Genomic DNA, 14681 nt, shown 5'->3' with positions numbered 1-14681 from the left:
CCTTGTTTATGGGGGTACAAGAGTGTGTGGTGCATTAATTACTCTAGGCAAGAATAGAGACTTCAGTAAATATTTTATATCAAGTGTAATTTATTATCAGTGTGAAGCAAAGTCAACATCACTGCATTAAAAACTCATTATACCCTGTAAACAGACCTCCCAGTGCTGTAAGTCGTAATGCCAACTTTGCATTTCTCTTAAAAACCAACTCCTATGGAATGATAAAAGAAACAGTCATAGCAGCAGTTTCTTTCTTGTATAACCTGTCATGGAACAGTCCATATCACTAAAGACATCTATCTCTTACTGAAAGAGACAGAGCAGATAAACAACATAAGCAAAAAATCCAGTATTAATAAAAGACAGACCAATATTTAAAATCCTTAATATTTAATATATGCTACAAAGTTTCTTTTAAAAGTAAAATGACTTACACATTTACAGATACACTGGGTTCAGGTCTGTAGCAGGAGCATGTTCTAAGACAATCAACAGTATAGGGTAAATACATACATACTGAATAACAGACATTGTGCTCTGCAACTGCTCTGTAAGACCTACAGTAAATACACATTTAATAGTTAATAGTATGAAGAACATATATTTCCATATAAAATATTAACTGCTTTCGAATATTTTCAAAACCAGGACTTTCAGTTTTTTTATTATCTCCTTCTTTTTAATCCATAATTGAACACTTGCAGTTTTAGCAGCAAGAATGTTATGTGGCCAAGAAACAAGCTCACCACATAATCAGTAATAGCACTTTACAGTACAGTTGACAGTCCATTCACAAGACAGTTTGCAAACGTTAAAGCATTTATACACTTGATAAACATTTCTTCTGTGGAAGTTCCAATGTCCATCCGACTGCAGCAGCAGCACATACGTACATTCCATATGGCAGATACCAGTGTTACAGAATTAAACCCACCTTTAGATATATACGTGAAATCCACGTGTTGTTTCAGTACGATGCCTTCTTTATAAATCATTTTTTGGGAAGCTCACAATACATTCATATACAGTAAGGGTCCAGCAATCTCTGTACTTTTGCCAAACTGTTCACACTCCTTTCAGAAGTTGGCCTCAAAGCCGCTCTTCCCACTGCAGTAAACTCCTTGAAGAAGTTGCTGGTAGGTAATGAAACAGGTTACCTCAAGAGACTGACATTTGGTTTTACCCTCCTTGGTTTCACTGGACAGCTTCTGCAGAAAGTCTGCTTTCATACAGACTCAGTGCGTGGTGCACAAATTCATACTGTTCGCTGGTCTGGACCATTCCACCTCTGAAAAGGAAACATATTGGAATGAAATCTTATTTCTTAAGAATGCAACAGCCTCCGGCCCCTGCCAGACCCATGATCACCTGATAATACAAGCCCTTTTCTCAATTTTTGACTTAGAGTTTTTTTGAGTAAGTGGAAGACTTGTCTGAGCAGAAGTACTTTCTTCATAACTTACACCATGCAGCACATGCCCAGTATGAACCACCATTCCTGATTCCATCCAGGTAAGAACTAGAAAGGAAAACACCTGATATCTACACTGTTAAGACCTACATTTCAAACTCAACATGTTCACAGAGAATTTTGCATGGTCACTTGGTCAAGGAAGGCCAGATACATGGACACAGCATTAGCATTGATGGAGCAAGGGAGTATTCAGAATCTGGCCTTTCATTTTTGTTCTTTACTAAATATGTAACCTTTGGTGACCCTCAGATCGCCTGTGCAGAGAACAGCTCTTCCTGTCCTCTTTCTAACGCCTGCAACACATCCTGTCTGAACAGCAGCCACCTAAGAAATTTTACAGCAGTGACTCATTTCAGCACCAACAATAGAAAAGAATTTAACTTGACCATAAAAAGGATTAGTTACAGCCATCTTGGATTAGATGCCTACATTTAATACATTCACCCGATAGCAGTCCTTTTTTCAGGTCTAAGTATGAGGACCAAGTTCCACATCTGCAGTGCCAATTGCAGTGTGGTAGGAAGGGATTGATGTCCTACAGGAGGTAGGTGTGATATGTAGCAAGGCCGGTAACATTCAGCTCTGAAGTTAAACTGAACCTCTTTCTGGCATTCTTCCAGGTCTCACTTCATATGGTATAAAGACTCAAGCTTACTTAATTCCACTTTTATTTTTTCACCTGCCAGAGTATTCAAAGCTACCTACTCTGCTTCTAGAACCAAGCTCCAAGTTCATCCTCAGCCTACCCTGGAGCAGCAAGTTGACTTTGGGAGGATGAAGGAGTAAATGGCTTTAGTGGGAAGGGAGACATCAAGAGGTGTATTGTATTTGGATTCAGCTAGATCTTTACTGAAACAACCAAATTCATGAGGCATTTGGATCCAGAGCAACGTTGAAGCCAAATATCTTACGGGTCTGACAAACCCCCATGGGATCCCTTCAGACACCCTGGCAACAAAAGTGTTTACTGATATACAAAGCTATATGAAAAATGGCAAAATTGCCTCAACAAGTATTGTCCTTTAGTATTAGAAGACTTCATCTGCAATCATAAGGCCCTTTTATTTTCCTCAGTGCTGCTGGATGGTTGAATGGCTGTGGCAGGAAAAACATAATTACAATTATGCAAGCGACTAGCTGTCTCTGCTCCTCCAGTAAGCTCAGGCAACAATAAAACACCTTTTAGTGAGCTGCATGTCTATTATGATCTGTTATTCCTAGGAATTAAATCACAGGCCCTTAAATGGTCCCATCCGGTACAAAATGCAGCAGCCTCTTAGCTTTGCCAACAAAGACATCCACAAGTTCATAACTCTTGGTTGCCTGCTGCCTTCAGCTGCTCTCCTCTGTGCCTGTCCCCTGTCTGGAGATCCAGGGAGAGTCTGAAAGTGGTGGTAGGGCTTTGCTCTGGTCCTCTGTATTGCCTGGGCTCCTTCCTTCCTCCTTAGTGCTGCATCCTGCCCTGCCCACGCAACCCCTTCCCAGGCAGCTTCCTTCCCTGCCTCCCCCATCAGCGTTCCCCCAAGGGGTGCTCCAAGGGAGTGTGTTTCCCAGGTTGGATCCGCTCTGTGGAAGGAGTGGAGGAAGGGAATGTATCCAGGGAGAAGGACTTGGCAGGAAGGGCAAGTTAAAACAAGTTTGGCTGCACTAGGCTGTTTGTAGGGGTGATCATTGCTCCTACCTCTTCCGTGCTGAAGTAACATACAAAATCCCCAAGGCTGTGTGTATAAGCCCAAGAAGGAAAGCACAAGCCTGGCCGGGGCTGAGCCCAGCAGTACTGCATTTGCCATGTGCTAGCAAGCATAACTGAGATGTTATGGTGCTTCTGACCCCTGCATGAGCAAACAAGTGCATATCCCTGTCACCTTAGGGACACCTAAGTCTTATACAGAGGTTCAGACAACTTGGCTTTGTCAGTGCTGTTTTACAGGGGATTCATAGAACCATAGCATCAACGAATGGTTTGGGTTGGAAGGGACCTTTAAAGATCACCTGGTCCAACCCCCTTGCCATGGGCGTTTATACATCTTTCATGAGATCAGGTTGCTCAAAGCCCTATCCAGCCTGGCCGTGAACACTCCCAGGGGTAGGGCATACACAACTTCTATGGGTCTCACCTTGCTCCAGTGCCTCAACTCATAGGGAAGAATTTAGTCCTTATATCTAATCTAAATCTGCCCTCTTTTAGTTTAAAACCATTACCCCTTTTCCTGTCACTAAAGGCCCCGGTGAAAATGCTTTCTCTGTCGTTCTTACAGGCCCCTTCTAAGCACTGACAGGCCACAATAAGGACTCCCCGGAGCCTTCTCTTCTCCAGGCTGAACAACCCCAACTTGCTCAGCCTGTCCTCACAGCAGAGCTGTTCCAGCCCTCTGATCATTTCTGTGGCCTCCTCTGGCCCCTCTCCAACAGGTCCATGTCTTTCCTGTGCTGAGGGCTCCAGAGCTGGACACAGGGGTCTCACCAGATCAGAGCAGAGCGGCAGAATCACCTCCCTTGACCTGCTGGCCACGCTTCTTGTGATGCAACCCAGGTTACGACTGGCTGTCTGGGGTGCAAGCACACACTGCCGGCTCATGTCCAACTTTTCATCTACTGATAATCACCAAGTCTTTCTCCTCTTTGTTCTTGTGCAAGGCTCACATTTAAGAGCAATGAATTAATTATCTGTGACACTAAGACATAAGTTTGCGCAAAAGCCTGTGAGGAAGAGCATTTCAGGAGGAAATCTGCTCAAGGCAGGAGGTTTCCTCTCCCCTGTCCCCAGTACCCAGAAGGGATGTACCCACAGCTACAGCATCTCCGGATATGCAGACTTCGTCCTCTGCTAGCCCACAGTGCCAGCTCCTCTGTGAGCTGCTGGGCTCTCTGCTTCTCTGGGAGAATCTCGGGTGGTGCTCAGAAGAAACAGCCCCTGGTATCCTGAGGGCTCAGGGACTGTGACCAGCTCTGCTTGGGCAGCCATGGGGGAGAAGGGTCCTGTACCCTGCCCTCTGGCTTGCTGCTAGTGCAGCTGGATACAGTCTGCTCCAGAATGAATGTGATGCAGTGTTTGAGATATTTTTTTTAACCTGAAGTGATTAGTCAAAACACTTAAACAATGAATTGACGCACACTGGAAACTCTTTTCATCCTGTCTGAGGAGCCAAGAGCAAAGTTATTGGATGTCATTCCAAGAATGTGCCTTTAAGGTTAAGAATGTGTAAAGTTTCTCAATATCACAGTAAGTCTTGAAGATGCCTCACATCAAACATTTCCTGTTTCTGTTGTAAAACATAAAAAATGAGCTGGGAAAAAAAAAGTAAGCTGAGCAGAGCTGTGGGTCTGTCTTTCTATGAATCCACAAAGAGCGTGGCTGTATCTCCATCCTGGGTCAAGATTTTGAGTGGACGGTCCATTTTCTCACGTTAGCTCAGCACAGAAAATTACTGCCAGATTTGTTCACCCCTTAATTTACACGAAACAGCTAAGAAGAAAGTTGCGTCTGGACATACATTACCTAGGAACAGCTCTTTCCTGTCTCATTCCCTGTTGGAGCTCAGTTTCAAACTCTGTTTCCAGAGGGTCCACATGGGCAGTTCATTAAACTACTTCAGAGCATAACTTTTTGCCACTATCTGCAATTTGTCTGGATGCTTGTTTGGTTCTCACAGAGTGGGCTGAGCAATGGGAATGTTTTGGTAAATCACAACAGCATCACTGTGACTTCCTCAAGCACAGGTCTTCTCTTTCCTCCTGTTGCTCAGCTCACTTTGGTAGAATAGTGGCCATGGGCCTGTGTGACAAAAGTTCACACACAAGTGGAAACCATTGAGTGTGTTTGTTCCATCAGCAGGTGTGTGTTTGGCTGGTGCAGCTCTGAGCATGAGTGAACCTGGCTGGCACTCTAGTGGAGATGAGGTATCAGGGATGAAATTTTCAGTGTACCCCTTAGGCAGGTTTCTGTCTCCCAGGTGGTCAGACAAAACTCATCCTTTTCTGCTGAACTCTCTCTTTTTTTTTTTCTGTTTTTTGAGGACAATCTGATGTACAAACAATAAATTTGAGCTCAGCTGCTGGCCAGCATCCTGAGGAAGACAACTTTGGTGCCTTCCAATCCCTAACATTCCTTGACTCTGTGTGATTCTGTGATCTCTGTTCTTGCTCTGCTCCTGGTTGTGCCCCATTGCTGGTGTTGGTCCTGTTGGTCACTGAATTGTAACACAGCTATGGCCAGAGCCAGCTCTTGCAGCTTTATCTAGAGGGACGTTAAGTTCATTTTGCCAGCTTCATGCCACATGTAATGACCCTGTCTCACGTGTGACCTGCCAATAACCACCACATCAGGACTGGATCATCAGAGGAAGATGGTCTCATGGAGCAGTGATACTCATCCATTTTATGAACCTGTGATCTGTTTGGGCTGGCATTGGTCACTGTAGTCTTAAGGGCTGCTAAACTCTGCCTTAGCAATCTTTGCTATAAACTGACTGCCAGGTTAGTGAGATCCATTCTGTACTATGGCCAATATGAAAAAGGGAAGAAAAAGTGGTTTTGGTTACTGAGTTTTTCCCAGAAAAATGTCTTTAAACATTAAAACACAGATATACTTTTTGTCTCAGGCAATGCCTGAGAGTATGAGGAACTGAGGCACATCAAGGAAGATCTCTGGATTCTATTTATATAATCTGAACCTCAAAAAAATACAGAAATGAACAAAGCAGGAGACTCAACAATTTTTATAACAAGCTTTGTGTCACTGCTGTTATGGATGTTTATATTTAGGTCAGATTTTCATTCTCTTTCCAAATTTATCTAGGATACTAATAAGAAAGTTAATTAGTTAGATACACTTGATGAAATTGTGTTGTCAGTTATAATGCTGAAAATTTGGATTATTTTTTCTATGGCTGAAATAATGACATAAAAACTTATGTAGCTGAGACCAGAGTTTGCTTCCATATCTCTACAGTGGAGTGTAAAAGCAATAAGGGTTAGCTTATAACAGAAATACTAAAATGGGGGAGAGCACTACAAACGTTTTTCAATAAGATGAACAGATAATCAGAATGGAGTGTTGGAAATTTGGAGTTGATAATTTAAAACAGAGCAAGCATTTCTTTCCCTCAGCTCTCCCATCTTTTTTGCTGCTGAGATTTTTAGGTCAGGAACTCTCCTTGGAGAATTTTACACTTCAAGTGGCTCATGTTGCCTTGTAAGGATCATATTACAATCTCTAGTATGATAAAGGTGCCTGGGAGGGGAAAGCAGAGGAGGTGAACCATAAACACGGTCAACTATATGGATTCTGGTCCTTCTACAATTTGTGGTTCCAGTACCTTTCAGAGCTTTTCAGAACACAAAAATCCTGTGTTTTCCCTTTGACCTGAGCTCTTTTTTCAGCATTTGCACCCTTATCAGTTGTTTCAATTTAAAGAAGAAATGTGTGTCAGAAGCAGCTGATATACTTGCAAGGGAATTATATGGTTTGGTACCTAGAATAGGAGAGAAACGAGACTTCTCTATTCTCGGTACAACCCTGTTTAATTACTTTAAACAAAATCCTATTTCCCCAAGCAAAATAAGAAAGAAAAATACAACCAAACCAGCAGCTTCCATTGTGTACAATACCCACATCCTCCTTTCCAACACAAATCTATCTTCATTTGTGGTTTCACAAAACAAAGCACTGTGCAACAATGCTGGCTTATAGCATGCTCCCAAGCTGTGAATTCAACCAGAAAGTTGGTCTGACTCAAGAAAATTCTGCAACAAATGCCTTGCTATTTTCTTAAGCTGGGTAAATTTGCCAACCCAATTCAAAAAGACGCCCAGCACAGAGGAAGTAATAGCAAGAGCACCAGATTTGGCTCACTCCGTTGCATAAAGAAGCTACACACTGAATGAGCCTGGATGTCCCTGTTGATCCAGGCTCAAAGACAATCCCTTGACTCCAGATTTCCCTGTGTCTCTTGTGTCCTAGTGGGATGTCACAGACAGAGGAAAGCTCCAGGAGAGGAAAAGAGGAGTGCCAAGTGCCCAGCAACTGTAGGGTTGCTATCTCAGGAGAATTTCACTTAGTGGAGACTCATCCAGCTTCACCCAGAAAACAATATTCTTTCCTCAGGACCTAAATACTAATGTTACTTTGAATATTCAGCAAATGCTGTCTTAAGAGTCAGCAAAAGTTATGGCAGCCGCTTCATGTAACTCAACATTCAACTGTGAAAATGTTTTCAGAATCATTACTGATCATTACTGAATCATTTCAGTAATGATTTCAGAATCATTGGCTGATTTTCAGAGTCGTTAACTGATATATAGTTCTTCTGGAACTCACCGATCCATTCGTAGCTGGCAGACAATGCTCAATGCATCTACAACTCCCTCTTCCTTCAACTGCTGACAACCAATGGCTGTGGCAATAAAACATCCAGTTCTTCCTATACCAGCACTGAAAAGAAAGCAAAATTTAATCAGGGAATGAAGTTCACAGATCAAAGGAGTTAAGTGGAAAACACTAAATAGATAGGAAAATGCTAGAAGTACGAAACATGGAATTGCTTGAACCCACAGTTCCTGTGTGCGTGACCAGCAAGGGTAGCCTCTCAGCCCAGTTTCTTAAGGAGGGATTAAAGCCTACACTGTCCTAGAAGTCCAGTTGTTGTGGGTAATTTGTGAGGCTAATATATTTCCAGTTTGCACACAAGCGTATGGTAAGAAAAACAATCTCCATTAGCACCACAAAGTCCAACTATTCTCTGTCACAGTCCAAACCAATTATGAAGACACACACAGAGCTGGGGGAGAAGCCCTCTTAAAGGCAAAAGTCAATAAGGCTTTATGCTTGAACCCTGAAGGTATACAGGGGTTCTGCTAACTACACCTCTAACCATGAAAGTAAAAAGGATCTAGAATCACGCTGATGAAGTTAATTCCCTCTCCCATGACTCTGCAGAGGGAGAAGGATTTGGTGCTGTAACTCTCCAGGTTTTCTAGATGCCTGCTTGGAAACAGCCATTTGGGCACTCTTTTTCCTCCCTGGGCCTCCAACACTCTGTTTCTTGCTTAAGTAACGTGGAACTCGGTGCAGGAATTCCTGTCATACTGCATGGCAGGAAAATGTGAGGAAAATAGTTAAAACATGGAGTCAGGAGTACAGATTTCTATCCTTGGCCTTGTAGTAAATACTTAACCATTTGGTGCCTTGCTTTCTTCATCTGTGTGATAGGTGTGATTACTATGCACCTCATAAGAGCACTGCAAGAGTTATTAATGCCAGGAAGAATATGTTGAGTACCTAGGATGGAAGCCTGATATATCTGAGTGCCAAGTGTTAGCAGGAGTGTGTCCATTTGCTACAGCTGAAAAAAATCACAATCTACTCAACACAGGATGAAAGATAGAGGTGCTTTAGAGACTGAAGAGCCCTCCCATCTGGAAATGAAAATTTCCAAGAGGACTCAGCAATATTAAATATAGAAGTAAGCCTAGGCCAACCATGAGGGGATAATGAGATGTAAAACTGGCAGCCTAAGAAAGGATCGAGTGTGATGAAGATCCCAAGTTGACAGCATGTCTCCTTGGACATCAATATATATGGGATAAATGTATCCAAAAGGATAAGGACATAGTTTATAAAGAGGGATTTGGAGAATGCACTATAATGCATAACCCCATTCTCTTCCTCAAATATTTTGAAACTCTTGAAAGCAGGGCTAATAAGTTTAAACAATTCAGATATAAGTGAAGTTTGCTATAATGAAGAGTTATTTTTTCCCCTTATTTGGAGTGGATTAAGTGTTCTTGGACAAGTCCTTAATATGTATTAAACAAAGGCTAGGGTTTTCTAATGTATTTTCTTCCTCGGCTCAGGCATGCCAGTCCTATCTTATTACATAGCTTTATTTCAGGCAATGCAGGATAGAAATGACATTGTTCTTCACTTGCTTGACCTTTCTGTCTTGGTATATCCAGAAAATATGGAGAGCTACTTACTTTGAAGTATTTTCAAGCACCGTAACATGGTGAATATATATATTTTGATTACATATATTTCTATTTTCTCCCTTTTTTTAGGAGTTTAATGTGTAGCAGCTCATTCATTACAACTGTGGTCTGTTTATTTGGAGTGTGGAATATTGGACTGTTATGATTTTGGGATTAGGAGATGCAGGCAGTTTGCTTTTTATAGAACATGTTCATGCACTTGCTGATGAGGAAAGAAAGCACAAATTTCTAGCAATAACTATAACAGTGTCAAGTTTCTGAGCATGAGAATTTTATCCCTTATTCTCATTTAAGAAACTTCTACAAGTCCTCCAATATGTCAAATTACTGGTTCTTCTGGGAAGCAGAAAATGGCATTGTGGTCCAGATTCTCAGCCAACTCAGTTTCACTGATTAAATGCAGCTAAATTAGTTTTATATTTGTAGAATATAATTATGTGTTCTAATTCTTCCTTATTGATTCAATTTAAATAAAAACCAATTCCCTTTATATTTGAAAACTTTCAGTTAAAACTTGTATTTGATCCCAAACTGCTTAGTTGCCATTAAAAACAAGCTTATTTTGATGTACTAACTACACATCCAAAAGACAGATTAAGGAGATACTTTCCATATTTACCACATGCTTTGATGAGTGACATGAGGGAGGAAACATATACCTTCCTACTGAATGCCACTATAAAGATTGGCAAGAACTTAAAACTTTCTTCCTTTGGAAAACTGTGTCCTTGGCTGTGTGTAATCAGACCTGCCAATTCGAAGGAGCAAAGCAAAAGTTTATTTATTTATTTATTTATTTTGCCTATTCTTTTGCAAAATAGGAACTGCCTTGCTAAAAGAAGTCCTTTTTATATCTGGAGTCTGGAGTGGGTTCATCACTGAAGTGTCTAAGACAGCACTCTATGCTGATACACTGCAAGAAGACGTGCACAAAAAACTGAATTACTTTTTTTTTTTTCACTCGTGCCAAATAAATAAATTATTAAAGCATTTCTGCTTCAGATTAAGGATCATTGTTTAAGTGTGCATTGCAATGCTCCTCTGGAAATAACTGAGAATTGTGCAGTTGTATCTGAGGTCCAAGTTTAAAAGTGTGTACAGGCTCTATAAGACTTGGATAATCTCATCTGCAAGTCAGATTAAAAGGCAAGAAACTATCGGACTAGAAAATAGAGTGTGAATGAGTTTACCCGTTCTGTAGACCAATAGCTGAGTTGTCACTGAAGTACTATTAATTTAATCACAATTGAGATGATATCTGGGTCATTAATCATAATTACAGAGCTTGCTGTCCTATCAGTCATCTCAGAAAGACATCCCATTCTTCAGAAGACTCTCATTACTGAAGATCCTTACTGGAAAAATGGGACTTTCAGTAGTCATCCAGAGATTTGTGTATTGTTTAGGGAAACTGCAATTCCTGATAAAAATAGCTGCATAAAATTTTGGAAAGTTCCTTATTCCTCACATTCTGGTTTTGAAAAATGATGGGTGGTTCAAATCTGGCTTCCATTTCTCTAAATCTCCTAAATATGAAGTTAAAAAGAATGAGTTCAAGATGACAAGTTCTGGTTTTGATGTAATTCTAGGAAAAAAAAAGAACTGTAAGATATGTATCATCACAGTTATGAGACAAAGCAAATAAGGATTACACTGATTTTTTAATTTTTTTTTTCCTGTTTTGCTTCATCTACTTGTTTCCACCAATGTAACAAATCCAATACTACTTCCTACTACTTAAATTGCAACCTGGGGCACTGAATCAACATAAAGCAATAAAATGGGATTTAATTAGAATTATTAGAAGGACATTCTCTGGTTCATTACAATTTGTGTAACACTCTGCTCTTGAGTACTGAATAACACTTTGCTCTTGAGTATCAAACCAACTGCCTTTGTGAAAATGTTCACAAATTTTAGTACTGATGTGTTCTGGTCTCCAAATTTGTACCTGATATGTGCTGTGCAAAATTGACTGTCTCTACAACATTTTAGCCAACCAGTTACAGGGGATTGCATCTTACTTAGGTCTGTAATTGTAAAACAAGACTAAAAAGAAAGCAAACCATGAATAAGCAACAGAAGCAAAATAATTTTTCCAGCTGGTCTTCCAAAAAGAGAGTTCATTAGTAGAAATGGACAACGGTTCAGTAACGATTTGCTAGCAACAAGCGAATTCTCTCCACAACCCAGATCCTCAAATATGAACAGAAAAAGTCAACTAGCACAAAGAGGATCTGGGGAATTTTACTCTTCCCCAGATACGTTCTTTGTTTAGGCGGAGGCCTGTTTGATGTGATTTGCTCTGGCCTTGCTTTGGGCAGTCATTTAAGAGAAGGATTGCAAAAATTACCTGCAGTGCACAACCACAGGCCCTCTGCCAGGTGATTCCACCCTGTCCTCTTCTACATCCAGCATGAGCTGCAGCAGAGGCTGAGCGCTGTCAGGGGTTTTGTGGTCTGGCCAGGATGTGTACCAGTAGTGTTTCACACTCCGAGACTGACTCCCTTGCTGAAAATAACATGAAGATTTCATATGCACACTTGCGGTGAACAATTCTTTTGACTTCTCTTAATGTTATGGTAAAAAGACAGTAAAAGGGAGAGATTTAACTTTTTTTTATTAGACTCAGAGGATGCAATTGCAGGGAACAGGTGTTCTTCCAGGGACACAGTTGTAAGAAGGGTTTGTACACCTGAAAACTTAGCTGTTTTTCCAGGTATGTGAGTTCTGCTCTATCCATCTGACTACTGGCTTGCTGACTCTCTTGTCCATTGGGAACTGTTAGATCAGCACCAAAATCTAGAGGTTAGCTTGATCTGGGTTTCTGAATCTATCAATTATTATATATTTCCTCTACCACTAAAGGATATTACCATGAGAGTTTGATACTAAAATTACAAGAGTATTTAAGTTAAAGGTGCAGAAGAACTGCCCTTCTAGATTAATCACACATCCAAGTTTGTCTAATTATTCTCTCCAACAGAGGATGTTACTGCTTGTGTCAACAAGCAAAAGGGCTAAATATGGGCTAGAGTAGTTTGTGTTGGATGATATGACTTCTGCCCACTTCCCACTGCATGGGCCAAAACACCAAATAAATTTTCCCAAGCAATCTGGTAGCACAGAAGTGTAATATAGGGAGTAAGTTAGAAGAGGAGCATCTGCCTTCTTCAGCACAGTTAGTGTTTGGTTAGAACCATGAAAACAAAACGCTTTTGTTATACACTCCTTGTATTTTTATCTTCTCAAATGGGCTATGGATGCATTCAGCACACAACATGAGCGGCGTATCTTTTTCAGAATAATGCTATGCTAGTTCTTTCTTTAACTAAAATCCCTTCACATTGCCTTGGCAATGCTAAAAAGGCCTCATAGCAAATGTAATTCAAGAGTGTGAAACTTGTACTCTTTTTGAAGCCTTTTATATTGCCAGTGATACAAAACAGCAATAGGATAAGTGTTCCAGTGCTTTGGTCTCAATCACACCTTGAAGCTGTGAGCTTCATAGCTCAGTTACTCCTCCTGTAAAAATGTATGCCTTTTTAAAAAAAAAGCCTTAACTTCACTTAGCATTAAGAAAAACAAAGCATTAAGAACAGTGCTTCTCAGATGCAGATTGTTACCTTTATTGCAAGCTGACGGATAGTATAGTTCTCGCATTCTTGCACACTGTTAACAAGCACTTCAACCTTCCCATAGATTCCTCTTTTTTCTGGCCAATAGAGCACGCATTTCTGGAAAGCAACCATCAGTGTCATCAACAAACTGGATACTGGAGCCATATTCATAGCTAATTATTACAAAGAATGTATTTGTCTGAAAAGTTCAGATGAATTCAGTCGAGGTGTTATTCATATCAGAAGCATTCCTAAATAAGATATTGCCAAGTTCTTCATGAATGGCTTACTTAGGCCTAATTTTCAGGATCTGAGTTTTTCAAATATGGATCTCTGTCACTGAACATTTTCTACAGCTGTTTTTATTCTCAAAAGCTCAATGAAGTTTCGTTAATGGAATTATTTTCCACATTTAAAATTAAAGGGTTTTTTTTCCCTAAAATATTCTTTAATCCATAGAGTTAAACTTATAAAGTTTATTCTTTACAAATGAGATTTCCTTCTGAGGAAAAGATTCAGAATTTGTCCTCTCCTCAAAAGACTTTTTGTCCTCTTTATTCTCCTTAACCCTGACACAACAAAACATGTAAATGTGGCCTTAGATCTTACAGAATTCAATGGGACTTAATGTGCATATTAAAGCATTTTGCAGAATCTGAGTTGTCTACTACATAACTTACTAGAAATGAATGTTAAAAAATCCATCAATCTTGCTAGAGCTAGACAAAATTATTTCTAGAATTCTTAATGAATCAGTAGTGTTATATTATTTCAGCAATGTACCTGACAAGCATCTGCTAAAAAGATGAACAAATAGCATTTTACAGTGTGAACCAATTTGATTTTCCCCTGCAATAGTTTGCTTATCTTCCAGTCAACTGCAGCTTCATATTTATTTCCATTAAAGTATCTCTATAGTTTACCTGAAAGCAAACATACCTGTTGTATAAGTACTTCTCTAAAAATAGATGCTTATTATCTTAACAGTGTAAGGTGTTTGAAAGCCACATTTTCCAAAATAATGCTGGCCAATGTAACTTGTTCATTAAATAAAACCAAACCCAAACCAAAACAGCAATTGAATAAAACCTTCTTTTTAATATCCAATGCACAGGTAAAAAAATCACTGAGAGAAAAGACAGTTCTACAACAACAGGAACCCACGAAGAACTTGTTTGTATTTCCTCACAAAGTCTTGCTGAAGAAACTGGTATATATTTAGGCAGTATCCTAAATTATGCAGCAAAATTAAACAATCCCTTTAATGCAATTAATTGCCATAAAACATATCTCCCAGTAAACTCTGCTAAAAATGAACCAGAAAAAAATAACAGTGAAATGCAAGGCTTTACCACCAGGTGTGATCTTCAAGCTGCTACTCTACTCGATAACCCAATAGCTGATTGAATTGAATCATCTCTGTTGTATAAATACTTTTCTAAAAATAGATGTTCATTACCTTAATAGTGTGAGGTGTGTGAAAGCCAAGTTTTCTGAAATAATGCTGGCCGGTCTGATTGGTTTCGTTCAAATCCTGTCTTTTGCAGAATTACTTGAACATCCTAAATTTGCTGTCTCCCCGAAGACATCAAGAATGG

The 14681-nt window shown here is 40.0% G+C and overlaps 1 protein-coding gene across 1 annotated transcript in view; it reads right to left on the bottom strand.

Annotated features, from left to right (window-relative positions):
* Positions 1-1194: 1194 nt before the first annotated feature.
* PTPRR (protein tyrosine phosphatase receptor type R) overlaps positions 1195-14681 on the bottom strand; it is a gene marked incomplete at both ends in the record, with an annotated part of 148050 nt that continues 134563 nt past the window's right edge. The window contains 4 exon segments of the mRNA XM_080363735.1: positions 1195-1288; positions 7794-7907; positions 11817-11974; positions 13090-13200. Of these exon segments, the coding sequence (XP_080219861.1) occupies positions 1195-1288; positions 7794-7907; positions 11817-11974; positions 13090-13200 (477 nt within the window).

Source organism: Nesoenas mayeri, assembly GCF_963082525.1.
Source record: "Nesoenas mayeri genome assembly, chromosome: 1".
Taxonomy (NCBI): domain Eukaryota; kingdom Metazoa; phylum Chordata; class Aves; order Columbiformes; family Columbidae; genus Nesoenas; species Nesoenas mayeri.
Note: the sequence above shows the minus strand (reverse complement) of the source record. Positions and strands in the feature narration are given on the sequence as shown.